The sequence below is a fragment of the Sprattus sprattus genome, assembly GCF_963457725.1.
Source record: "Sprattus sprattus genome assembly, chromosome: 17".
Lineage (NCBI taxonomy): Eukaryota > Metazoa > Chordata > Actinopteri > Clupeiformes > Clupeidae > Sprattus > Sprattus sprattus.
In genome coordinates this window covers 20,204,722-20,218,650 of record NC_137915.1, presented here as the reverse complement: position 1 = coordinate 20,218,650, position 13,929 = coordinate 20,204,722, and the positions used below count along the sequence as shown (strand labels likewise).

At 42.8% G+C, this 13,929-nt stretch overlaps 1 protein-coding gene across 1 annotated transcript in view; it reads right to left on the bottom strand.

Moving 5' to 3' along the window:
• cntnap2a (contactin associated protein 2a) overlaps positions 1–13,929 on the bottom strand; it is a gene marked incomplete at both ends in the record, with an annotated part of 289,529 nt that overhangs the window by 113,114 nt on the left and 162,486 nt on the right. The window contains 3 exons of the mRNA XM_080854815.1: positions 6,618–6,818; positions 8,423–8,542; positions 12,314–12,420. Of these exons, the coding sequence (XP_080710941.1) occupies positions 6,618–6,818; positions 8,423–8,542; positions 12,314–12,420 (428 nt within the window). The remainder of the gene's footprint in view (positions 1–6,617; positions 6,819–8,422; positions 8,543–12,313; positions 12,421–13,929) is intronic.

Here is a 13,929-nt window from a genome sequence, read left to right as displayed (position 1 = left end):
TTAAATCTGACACATTTTGGGTAGTCATCTGTTCCAAGTCTAACTTCCAAATCTACAGCCTCAACAAATACAGGGTAGCCCAGCCAAAACATCTCATGAGTGAAAGATACAGTATGAAAAGCACTGAACTTTCCTCATTAAAAACCAACACGTAAGACTCGCTGTCCCTGCACATTGTTTGGGATCAGTTTGGCTGAAAATGAGTGAGGCTGGGAGTGCGGGAAGGGGGTTGGTGAAACCAAAGGACTGGATATTTCTCACGGGGTCTTTCCCCATTCAAAGGCTGGTCACACCACGAGCCCGTTGTGCCAGCGGGCATAAACACGGGTGACCATGTTGATAATGAAGCAGCTTGTGTTGTCCTAAACCATCTGGAGCACATGAGGCGAGCTGTGGCGTGGCTGCCCAGCGCAATTAACTGCCACGTCCTCTTGGACACCGTTTCCATGGCACTGCCGAGGCGGGGCGGGGGGGAATGGGCAAAACGGCGTCCTAGGTGAAGCCCATTCTATTGTCACGGCTAAATTGTAATTTCAGCCCACAACAAGTAAACTGTACTGGCATTGGGGAGCGTCTCTCTTTCTCTCCCTCCTGTTCTTTTTCTTCCTTCCTTCCTTCCTTCCTTCCTTCCTTTCTTTCTTTCTTTCTATCTCGCTCTCTTTCCTCTCCAAGTGTGAGGGAATTGACAAACAGGCAGAGAGAGGCTGTTCCGGTTTTGAACATGGTCTCAGTAATGTGTTATAGAAGAGGCCCAATCTCATGTCCGGTGTTCAAGAGCAGCGTGATTGTGTGAGAGAGAGCGATCTCGATCTCGTCTCGTCGCCTCACAAGGGTGTTACTGCTGTGGGGATCATCTCCGTCACAACACATTTTCAGACTCTCAGCACCCGCGTGAAGACCTGCCCGCTTTTCACATCTCACAGTCCATTTCCCTTCTCACAGCGTCCTCCAGGGGCAACGTTCACGTATGTAAATTACCAGTCAGCGGCAGTCTGAAGGCAAAAACAATCTCAGTGGTAGACTTTTTGGTCGCCAGGCTAATTTTCCTTTCATCTCCGCTGCCCTGCATGGCTGGCCATTCACGATACAAGCTATTTCAATAACTTTTCTGGTTTGGGTGTGAGGTGTGACACATGGCACTGTCAATGAAACATATGACAACATTATTGAGGGTAATGATGCCATCGTATATGCATATACCCGGGATACGTGTCTCTTTGCGTGGATGACAGGACTGTAGAGCTGGATGGCTGGTGTACTGCCTGATCATTAACTCCTGAGCCCAAATACAAATCTCCACTCAAGGAACCGTGTCCGGGCCAGAATTCTCATTACAAGAAATCATTACCAAAACTGATTATTTATTGAGGCATTTTCCATACGAGTGTGGCATCGCCACACATCAACTCTATTCTTTTAACACTGTAGGGCAGTGGTCCCCAAATGGCGGCCCGTGGGCCAGATCCGGCCCGGGTACGGCACATTTTTGGCCCGCGACGTCGTAAAAAAAAATAAATAAAAAAAATCAAGATTAACGTTCTTTTTGGCCTCGCAAACTGTGTAGTAGGCTAACGTTACGGTTTGAGTGATGGTGAGCGCGATACGGCGAAATGTTTGATAAAAAGCTTCTGAATAGAAAGGTTACCTTTTAAAAGTTGTGCAAAAGAAGCGAGCTTCACTGTTGTCTGAAAATGTCAACGGGCAGCTTTTCAGCAGAGTCTGAAATGTGCACTTTATAATTTTATTTTGTACACCCCTGTTTGGCAATGTTGTTTTTCAATAAAATAAAACATTCCATAAAGCAAGCCAATCCACTTTTTCATGATAAGAGCATTAAAATAAAATTTGCGATTAATTAATTTGCGATTAATCGTGATTAAATATTTTAATCGTTTGACAGCACTAATAAAAACTGTTGTTTTTTTGGGGGGGAGGGGGGGTTGTTGGCCCTCAGCCTCACTTGCTTTACATAATTTGGCCCTTGGGGAAAAATAATTGGGGACCACTGCTGTAGGGAATGGTTGGTGTTGAACTATTCATGGCCTGCATGCAATATGTAACATCATAGTATTCACTGATTACATTCAACAGCAGCATTATTATTTAGAAGGCCAGTAGCCCACTCAAATGTTTACCTGGTGAATATTTCACTGAGAGCTCTATGTAAGGTGCTTAATGTATGAACATGTTCTCTCAACAAAACCGTGACTAAGAGAGAATGTATCGTCGGTTTTTCCTCTGAATAATATCTCTATATTGTAAAGCAAACATCCATTGGACCGAATTAACACTTTCCAAAGGTTACTGCAAAAAAAGAAATGCCATTTAAAAAGCAATATCTGCAGTTGTAATGAGAAAGATTTTAATTAGTTTTCAATTAAATTTCATGTCTTGGTGGGAGTATTGCTTTGATAATGAACATAAGATAGTAAAGTTGATGTTGCTAGTTAGAGTAATTATGTAGTTTATTTCAATTTTTAAGGTGATCCATCTAATAGTTTTTCCATTGTTTGTGACAGTGGGAAGTGAAAGCAGAGATAGTCCCAAATGGTGAGTTAGAGATGCAGAAATATTTGGATAATGTCTCTAATCTTCTTTGGTGCTTTCATTACAAGCTGGGTTACGCCTGTGTGACATGAAGCTCATCATCAAATGTTGCTTGTCAATGAGGACCACAAGGGAATTAAAATAAAATGAAGTTTGAAATAAATATCCATTTTTAATTATCAACAGCCTTCCTATTGCGTTTCAAGTCTTTATACAAATATACAAAGGTCTACATTCTGAAACGACCTCTGAATGTAGAGCTTACAACAGAGATGTTAACCTAAGGTAGCAAACACAAACGCAAAATTCATTCTTAACAGGATCCTCTTGTGAAATTACTTTGAGGGGGCACAGAGCGTCAGAGCATATTAAAAATAATGGTTGGATGTTTTGCTACAAACCTCATCTTGGATGTACTTAATTAAAAGGATATGTGGACCCCACGAACATTAAAAGGTGTCTCAACAGGCTTAGTATTACCTACCTTATAAAAGGGAACCTAAATAGATAGTGTTAGCTTAATAGACATGTTGCAGCAACTCTTAGGCAAGTTCATTTTAAAACTTCAAAATCAACCTCCGCCATAGGCTACCTCTGCTTCCTCCCCTTCCCTCCCGCTCGTTCACGCTCTGATTGGTGTGACAGCTCATTCACAGCGCAAAAAAATCATTCTCATTTCCTGAGAAAATGCTCTGTCACACTGATCTATGTCCTTTCAACTTCATAATAATCACAGTACACAGTGATGATTATAAAGTGATACAGATTAAAGTCAACCCCCCCCCCCCCCCCGAGATTGATATTACGGGGATACCATCAACATCCAACAAGGACCTGACATGATTTACAAGAAAAAGAGATAAGGGACAATGGCTTAAACAGAACGGGTGCCAACGGTTTCTGGGAAAAGCGTAGTGGTGCAACACTGACACTGGGCCCTGGTGTAACAGGTACTGGTGTTCTAGTCTCACTTGATTTGCCCTGTGAGTTTGTCTGTCCTCACACACATGCATATACATTCGAGTTTCTATAGGTGTGTATGACTGTACGAGTACAAAGATACAGAAAGAGACACTTTTAGACACATAAAAACCTGGGCGCACACACACATACACACATGCACACAAAAGCTCCTCTTAGGCCCAACCAAATGCAACACCCAACTCTTGTGATGAAGTCTAGTAGCTGAACAACATGACAACTGAACAACATGTTTTCAACACGAGGCCGACCAAACACAGTGATCTGACAATGCTGTCTGAAATGGTGACAGCAATGAACAAACCAGATCTTGTGCACATGCGAGCAACTTCATCCCGACCTATTGCCTGAAGTGTTTGTGTCAGTTTCGGACATATTTCTCTCCCTACCTCACCATCCATCTATGTCTCTGCCATCTGCTCCATCTGACTGACAAAAGAGGGAGTTGATCTGCAACGTGGCTTTTGGGGAAACTCATTAACACAGCAAAGGGAAACCCAGAGACACTTCTGATATTCACAAGTTGCTACATCTAACGTACTCTACAGCCACATACCAGTGGCTGCAATCAATCCAAAATTGCTTGGGGGAAGGGACACATCCTGTGGGAATGACTTTCTGGGCCGACTGCCTGGTCTGTGCCATTGACTTGCTATGTGAGTCTCAAAGTCTGTCTCACCAAGTAGCTGTGTGGCACTATAATTTGCCAGAGGAATTACACCAATTGCATCTTAATGCACTGAAAGGAGAAGATGCTGATGTGCTTGACTGCTTACACTATACAGTCATAGTGTAAAATACAGGAAAATACTTGATTACCGCTACGCAACACACATCCTCACACACTGCACACAAGATGTGTACTTGCTTCCTCACGTATTTGAACATAACACTTGTGTACTTGCCCTCCCACACACACACAATCATAACACCCTGGGAGAAAGAGCCCCCCAAATTCATTTTGTGTAATGCACTGTCTTGGTTTATCAGCATCAGATTGATACCTATGTGGCGCTAACCAGGCTGGAAAGGAGCTAATTCACTCATAAAAGATACAATCTAAATACAAATGGGGCACCGATCCCCAGAGCAGGGAGCGCAGTAAACAAAATGTCAGCCTCAATGGGTGGGCAGGGGGACAGGAAGAGGAGTAGACAGCCATGTCGAGGGGACAGACGTCTCTTCCCCCTGCTGTTCCAGGCAGCCAACTAATGGGGGTCACGTAAGACAAGGTCTACGGCACCCTCGGCAAGCGCAAGAATCGGGGGACTAGAATAATGACCCCATTGGCTCATCTGCCAGCGGAGAGGGAGGAAGTCATGAAATCAGAACAATTATAGTTTAGGTTCTCAATTACTGAATCTAATGTAGCTTGGACACAATTTACTTTAACACTTGGTTTGGCTGACGGACGCTGGCCCTTCACTGGCAAACTGATGAAACCTGACAGTCAATTTATGAAGCATATTTTTGGAAATAGTTGTTTTTTTCCCCCTCTCCATTTTCAGCCCTCATTTTGTTTTAAGCCGCATTTTAATTGGACTTTCCCCAACTTGTGTCTTTTCACATTTTGGGTAACCTGTTTAATAGGACACTGCAGACTGTGTGGTGTTGACAAGCCCCATTCCCTAGGAGGTTAATTGCCCAGATGCGGTCTAATGCACTAATACCCAGCTATTGAACATATGCTCAATCAATCAGGAGCAGACATAGCGATTCACAAAATCCTCCTGTTGTCGTTGTTAACAGTCGCTGGGCAACACTTTTTCATTCCCAAACAGTAATTCCCAAAGAGGCTTCCCATTACACTCTTGAGAGGAAAATACGGACAGAAGAGCGCTCGGAAACTAACGACCAGCTATAAAATAATGAAAAGAACGAGCTCAAAAAAGCATTTGAATAAATTGCACTGAGTGGATCACGGCTTACTCGTGACAAAGTGCGAAACTGAGGGGGGCCGTAATGAGGACACAATGTGTTGAAAAGAGGCACTGTGTCCTCTCCGATTCTCTCTGCACTTTGATTATGTAGGGTATTAGGCACAATATCGCACAGTGGTCCTGGCAGTTATCAGACTGCCCTCAGACAAACTGAGGGTGGCCTACAGAAGAATGGAGAATGAAAATGCTAATGATGGATGGATATCACAAAAGGAACTCTGCAGCACTTCTTGTGACTTATGACTAATTATGGCTCTGTAAGCAAAGTCAATAAAAAGTCACGCCTGCAACATTAGCCCAAGGATTCTGAGCAGATAAATAATATTATTACTCGTTAGTTTTACAGCTTAGTCAATTGGGGAGTTTAAATGATTAAAAACCTTAATTTCAAAGACGAATGAATGTCCTCCACCAAAGGAAATGTGCATTTGAGCAGTTATGCTCTGCCGAGCGGAAAAAAGTAAATAAAATAATGGCCTGTGCATATTTCTGGTGGCATCACCTAATGGAGAAATTGATTGTTGAACTTAAAGATTTAAAGTTTCCAATGTAAAATAAATTGACTTAAAGCAGAGCAGCAGGAGAGTAAAAAACACAGATTGCTAAAGCTGAAACAGACTTATTGGCCAATAATAGATTTCCGGTGTACTGTAATATAGGAAAGTGGGTTTTAAAACAGCTAAGGGCAAATGCTGACAGAGGGATTTAGTAAATTAAAATGATTATGGCCGGGGGAGACAGGCAGAATCAGTGACTGCAAAAGTGAAGTAATGAACGAGAGACAGGGGGTCTGGCACTGGACAGAAACTTGACACATTGAATGACAGGATGTCAAAACAACAACAGACTAACGCTGGCAGCGTTTTCTGACACGGACACGCCTCTGTACTCATATCAACTGGGAGCCACATTTGCAGAGCTACTGACCTCAATATAGACACTGACATTTGTGTCCAGCAATCCGTCATCTCATATTAGCAGCAACAGAAAGACACTGAGACAACTTGTCCTGTCTTTCTACAGTAGGTCGTAAGATATATCAAAATATCAGCTGTATACTAGTTCCATGCACACATGCAGTACCACCATATGTCCTCAAATACAAACTGAAGGTGTGCTGCTCTTACTTAATCATCCTCACATCCTTACCTGGGGTGTTGAGGAGGCGAGACATGCGGCAGGCGTAGGTCAGAAGCTGCTCACAGTACTCTGCGCTGTCGGTAATGGCGGACACCTGCTCCATGGAGGCACTGTAGTTGAGCTGCAGGACCGTCCGTCTCTCGCGGCTGGAGCCCGTCACCGCGGTCTGGGAAGGGAGGTTGTTCATCACCGTTGTCCACACCTTGTCCTCTGATGGGTCAAAAAGGGGAAATCCATAATTAGAGCGAGGGGCGTTCAATTCAGTTTATTTTATAGTTCCATTTATTAAGCACCAAAACAATTACATTGTCTCAAGGTGCTTTACAGAGCCCAGAGCTAATCACAGCTGGTTCAGCTGAGTGATGAGAAGAACTACTAAGCATGAAACTAACCAGTAATGTCAGGATGTGTGGGTCATTTTTGCAGTGAAATGGACAATGGAAATGAGTTTTGCTTTTAATTGAGAGGTGGTGGATGATGGAAGTGTACAGTAATGTTGACTGATGTTGGACAGAGAAAAGGTATAAATAATCCCAAAGCTGTTGGAGTTGTGTGCTCTCATCTCCACTATGGTCTAGTTACATTTACAGGGATGTTTACGTGAACTGTACTGTGTTGTTAAGGTGGACCAGGCAGTGCTGTCACTTGACCTGTTTTTGCACTTGTTGACTATTGTGACCTTCTGGTTACTGTTATACTCACTCCCCTAAACCTCACTCCCGTCAGGGTCACATCACCAATAATCTGTAACCTGTGTTTTGTACACAGTCCCACACCGCACTCGAATTTGCAACCTCAGGCAAGGGAGGTGGGCGTACTAGCGAGGAGGCTTAAACCCATGGATGCTATCACCTGTCGCTACACATCTCTTAAAGTGCCGGGGAGTGAGGTTTACTGACTGTGCAGCACTGTACCCATTGGCTACATCAGTGCCTCAAAAAACAAAACCTGACAAGGTTTTTGAAAATTATCTTGGCCAATAATCTTGCAGCAATTGGCAGCACTCAGTCTATAAATGTGGTTCAAAAGTTTCTAATGATTGTGTACAACTTCTATTGAACACCACCTTTGTTTCCCTACACATCCTGACTTTTAATATCCATTATATAAACATATATAATATTTGTTCCTAAAATGTTAGGGTTGTTGAGGGTCCTGTGTACTTTTCTGCAGTGAGAACCAACTGTAATATGTTGCCAGACGCCCACTGGACGGTCTGGCCATCTGGACTCCCTGATTAACAGCATTAAGGGGCACTTTTCTGCTCGGTGAGGGGATTTAACAGACACACTGGAAGCAGAGGTCTCTGCCAGAGAATGATGATTCTGTAGACAGTTTATGTGGTTAGAATGTCCCCAAAGTGCCGTAAAATACCCCTCCTTTCATTTCTGTTTTGAGGGGGATGTGTTTGTTCCATTGGGGCGGTTTATTTGCAGCGCAATGTTTAGCAGTGATGTTTTAAGGTGGCAGGTTGCCCTGGAACTAAATACATTTGGATGTGTGAGTGAATGCATGAGTCTGAGAATGGAGCTCTTCTCTTCTTATCTCCTGTGGTCCAATAGATAAAGAGCTTTCTGCTGCACATACGGTGGGATGCAGACCATCATGTGCTATTTAGACATCTCCTCTTCCCCCAGAAGCTTACGTTCATAGCAACCTTCTGCAGAGAACCTTCATGTTTGTTACCCCTATAGCACATAAAACTGAGACATCATCCTCCCGCTACCCTACAGCACAACCACCACCTGGTAAGTTTACCTCAATTCCCAAATTATCAGACGTTGTCTAATCAAATATTGCACAGTTGCAGTTACCTGTCATGTTGCAGATCACCTTGAAAGGTCCAAGTGATCCACTTCCATCGGGGTCGATCCAGTAGGCATCTGATGTCTTGCCAAGGTGTTTGTAGGCCTCACAGGACTGCTCGTAAACCGCTGGAGAAAACATAAGGAAAACAGGACGTTCAGTTTAAAAGTGCTGCTCAGTCGACATAATTGTTAAGTGCTAAAAACTTGACACCTCATCCTCGGCATAGGTGCCCTTCATATCACAAATGCTTGTTCCCAGGGAGCCCTTGCTTTTGTCAAGGTGTGATGATAAAATGTAAACACAGCATGACTTAGGATGTTCGAAGGGGAAATTTGCTTTTTTCATGGCATTCACAAGTCACTGTGAATCTGTTATGATTTTGTTGCAAACTTTGTCTTAAAGAGGACCTCATATCATCATGCTCATTCAGTGTTCATGATAAAAATTTTGGGGTCTACTACATCCTTCAATATTCCAAAAACACATTGTTTTTCTCATCTCATCTCTGTCTGAATCACTATGTTAGAGCTCCTGTGTCTTTAAACTTTATTCAAACTAACACTGATCCTTGAGCTGTGCTGTCTGCTTGTGGGTCCTTCACTACTGAAAGCCTAACAACACTTAAGGAGCACGGAAGGGAGGGGAACAATTTGATTAGCTGTTGAGCTCAAATAACAACCATTTTCCAGAACCATGGACTGTGCCTTACATAAAAAGAAACTGCAAAAATGTTGTGATAGAGAAATTGCTCAGCCCAGCAGTTCAGACTCCACTGAACATGTCAAACAGCAGCACTTCCACAGCCAAATCCCAGGAGAAACCAGATGATTCCTTTCATTGTCAGACTCCTGATTCCACCAAACCACTGTTTAGATAACTGGCGCTAAATGACTTCACAAAGAATACAATAGAGCTCTTTCTGGGAGCTATTCTGAATGTGTGAAAGCATGCAGAACACAGGCTTGTCTGACGCGAGCGCCACAGAAACAAATAATTTCTAAGCCAAGAAGCGGCGCCGCTGCAGTTTCTATCCCTCTCTTTCTTTCACTATTTTGTATTAAATCTCTCAGAGATTATGTTATTTGTATAAATCCGATAGAAAGACTCAACATTTTGCTATCAAATGGTCCTTTTTATGCTGCACTGTGTCAGTTTGGCTGTAATAAGGCACATGCTTGACCAAAGCTATACATCCTGCAACATTATAACTATATCCATATCTCTACACCCGCTACATTTCAATACCTACTTCAGTTGCAATTCATCCATTCACTGCCAGGTTTAATTCAAAAACAATCAGGCAATTTATTTACTTCTTATGTGTAAATTAATAGCGTTGTCTCTTCTCCTAACTCTACATTTCATTCAATATCTTTCATGGCCATCCAAATGACAAGATAAACCTTACAAAGCATTAACATACAGTGCCCAAAAGACATTCGGAATCTCATATATACTGTAACCATGACAGTAAAGGAAGGCTTTTAAAGTCTCCACATAGGCAGCCTAATTTACAAGCCAAGGAGATGTTAACATTGGGCCTCATTCTCGACCTTTTTCTGTAATACTTCAGAAATGTGACTTCGCAAAAACAACGTAAGAGAAACGCTTCCGCTGCATTCCCGCACGCTTGAAAATGTGTTCATAAGCAGCCAAAGTCTTCTCTGCTGGGTTCCTTCCGATTAGTTTCTTAGATTGATGCGCGTTCTCGTGAAAGTGGATTTGCATACATACACGTCCTGCCAGCTCCTTATTAGGAGACGCAATTTTAGAAACGTGTGCTGTCGCAATCTCCCGAATCCACCTCGTAACAGGTGTTCATTAATAAGGTGGAGATATTGTATTACGTTGAACGTCCGAAGTCCGTAAAACATATTTAAGTAGTCACTTTTTTTTTTTATCGAAAAATAGTCACCATAGGTGTGAAAACCGGTCCCGAGTAGGAGTATAAATTTCAGTCAGTACTGTCGTTCGAAATGGCCACCATAGGGGTGAAGACTGGCCACGAGTAGTAGTATAAAATGCAATAAATTCATGCCTTAGTCTTTAGAGATTGGGTTTAGTGTTTATTTATTTATTCACTTACATTTGCAGTGTTCATGTCATTCACATTCAGTCACTTAGCAGACGCGGCCTTTGTCCAAAGTGACGTACAAGGGAGAGAACAGTCAAGCTACGAGCCATATAGACCTAGTGTAACAATAAATACTACCTCGTAAAATTATGACTATAAATGTGAAACGTAATTGTTAATGATACAAATATTCTCGTATTTATTATTATCATAATTATTTTAATCCGAGGATGTCTGTAGAGTTGACGTGAACGCAATCACCAACGGGTTCTCACAAATTCAACCGTTAACCCTTTTACTGTAATACGGAGTTTTTTCAAATGTCATTCCTCAACGTGATTCCTCAAATAACCACAAGATGGCCCGTGGAATCGCATTTGAGAAGATTCCGGCAGAGTTACGACTGCTATTTCGCGTTCTGAAAGTCGTCTGAAGTTCAGAAGAAAGCACAGAAGAAAAAACTATGGAGAATGGCAAATGTTTTCCTAAATCCACCGAAGTGGAGTTCCTTCTGAAATCCTTCTGAAAGTCTTCCCAACTGCTGTCGAGAATGAGGCCCATTGTTCCTTTCCTTCCATTGTTCTTTCCATTGTACCATAGCAGCAAGCCACTCATGGGGATATAATAATATGGTTTCTTGCATCACTTTTAAATTATTGTACATCAATCGAGGTTGGAAATTATTATAAAGGACCTCATGCTTATGATCTGCATCTTGATCATAATGTCATTCAGAATAACAAATATCAAGTTTGTTTCTATGCACAAGTGTGCACTCACACACACACACACACACACACACACACACACACACACACACACACACACACACACACACACACACACACACACACACACACACAGCTGCCCGTTACCTCAATGGTAATATGTTCCGAGAATAAGATAAACACACTGGACAGCGCGGGGTACGAACACACCCTTTATTTACACACAAACAACATAGACCTGTTTTACCACGACCAGGACTACATTCGTGGAGGCACGCACCTTACCGTTACTGAAGCGCATTGCAGTCAACGCGTGGCGGGCGGTGGATTGTGTAGGCTTCTTCGTATACGCTACAGGACAAGGTGACCACCCGAATGAAAGTAGGGAAGGAACTTTGAACTCTTGGGGCATGACACGTCAATCTTGCCCACGCCAAGTTGGGGGGTTAAGAGGGGTGTGTGCTTGTGTGTGTTAATCAGTGTGGTACAACGGATGCTGTGTAATAATATAATATTATTGTCTGTGTGTTTATCCGTAGCCAATGTGTACTGGATTAAGAATGAGTCAGAATATGAATATTTGTGATTCATTGATTTATTGCTATATGTGCGATGGTTCTGGCCGAATGCATAAAATGCCAGCTGAGAACCGGAGTCGAGAGAGAAGTCTTCGGGGAACAACTTCCCACCCCTTAGACGAGTAGAGGTTAATTGGTGCATTGTTTAGATTGGAGTGCGACGAAATTGTTAAGTAACTCAGGATTATTGAGAGTAAGACTTTTGCATTTCGACGCTGAATTGTTTAGGGACGTCATTTATTGAGAGTGAGTGTTTGGAGTTTTTGTTTCATTATGTTTAGTTTTTCTCCATTCTGGCGTGTTTGGACTTCTACCGTTGGATAATAAACATTTGCCATTTTTTACAACGTCGAAGACACTGCCTCCAGTTCATTTTACACTGCCGCGAGGCCGGCCATCCTACACAGAATAACAAATATCAAGTTTGTTAGTATGCACAAGTGTGCACTCACACACACACACACACACACACACACACACACACACACACACACACACACACACACACACACTTACAGGTGTGGCAGGTGGCTCCAACGTATCCAGTTCCATCACATGTGCAACTGAAGCTATCCCAGGTCTGTTTGCATCTGCCTCCATGTTCACAGTGGTTAGGCATACACCTGGAAAGATAAGACCAAGAGAAATGTTTCAGACACATGCTATAAACAATTCATATTGTATCACTTTCTGGTCACATTATATAATTGCAGACAGTTTATACAACAGAAATGGGCATTTCGTTCTAATGAGCAATGAAGCAATGACATACAGTCTTTCTGCCTTTCTGCATATTGGCACCCGCCATGCAGATTTCTCCCATGCAATTTCTCCGGGTATTTCCTTAAATTCTTCACTAAAGCTTCAAGTCAATGCAATTAAAGACTTCACTGACTTTCCCCTTAATGCTATTTGGCAACATCCATCTTCAAAGGTGGGATGAATTAGCCGAAAGATCAAAAAGGAGATCTCTGAGAAGGGGGTGGGGGATATTCTGTCAAAGTTATCCTAAGTGGGCGGGGCTAAGTTCAGTCTGGTATCCAGGCTAGGGAAAAGCACTTCCAGCGCTAACATTATAGTTCTATCTATTTAATGTCAAATCAATTACTACACCTCCCCATGGTCCGAAATAAAATTAGCGGTCTCATCCCCGTGGTGGTAATAGTTGTTAAGGACATTGTCCCAGTTGAATATTAGCAGAGTGAATATCAAGACTCTCAGTGTGTGGATTGGCCCACTCATTCCTCTCTGATGTGGCTGTCACGACAGTTTATCTTTCGCCAATGTTTTTGACTAATTGCACTCACTGTCCATCTGCGTCTGGATCAGTGTGGTGAAACTCCGTCCTCCACATTTTGTACAGTAGCACTGCAAGGAGTGCTGCTGTTGTGTGGGTGTGCAAACACATCAGGCAGAAGTGGTGACAGTGATGGCTTGATGGTTTGAAATCGTTCAGCAACATACGAATCACATTTTTTTAAATATTTTCTGATTCACCCCACTATATATATTGTTTAGGCCTGGAAGCAGAGCCATATCTTCTCAATAGGCCACTCCACCAACAAAAACAAATTTGGAGATCGCAAAACGAAACTTTTTGTTTATACCTAATCATCTGGACCAAAGCCTCTACTTTACATCACCTATGCTAGCTCCCACTCTCCATCCGTATCCATGGACCCAGATGCACACTGTAGGGGAGAGCACAGTTGAGCATGCGAAAGCCTCAGGGATCGCTGGAGCTCGACTGACAGGCAGAGGCTGAGATATCCAGCCCATCTCAGCCGAGCAAAGGGAAAAATGCTAAAATTAGCATCACATTCATATGGAGGAGTGAAGGGCAAGGGAGACGCGCGCCTCTGCATTCAGAGCGAGACTGCAGTTTTGGTGAAGAGGAGGAGGAGGAGGAGGAGGAGGAGGAAATGTATGATTGAAAGCAAGGGACCCGAGACCAAGGCCTTGTCTGGCCTCCCTGTTTACACTCCAGGCTCTGGTTTTGGTAATAGAAAGTGACAGTTATATAATGCAGCTATTATGGACAATGAGAAAGGAAAAGAAAAACAGGATCATGATGGCTTAGAAAGCTAGCAACTGATTAGCTGAAAGCGACACCCCATAACCTGTGTTTCCAG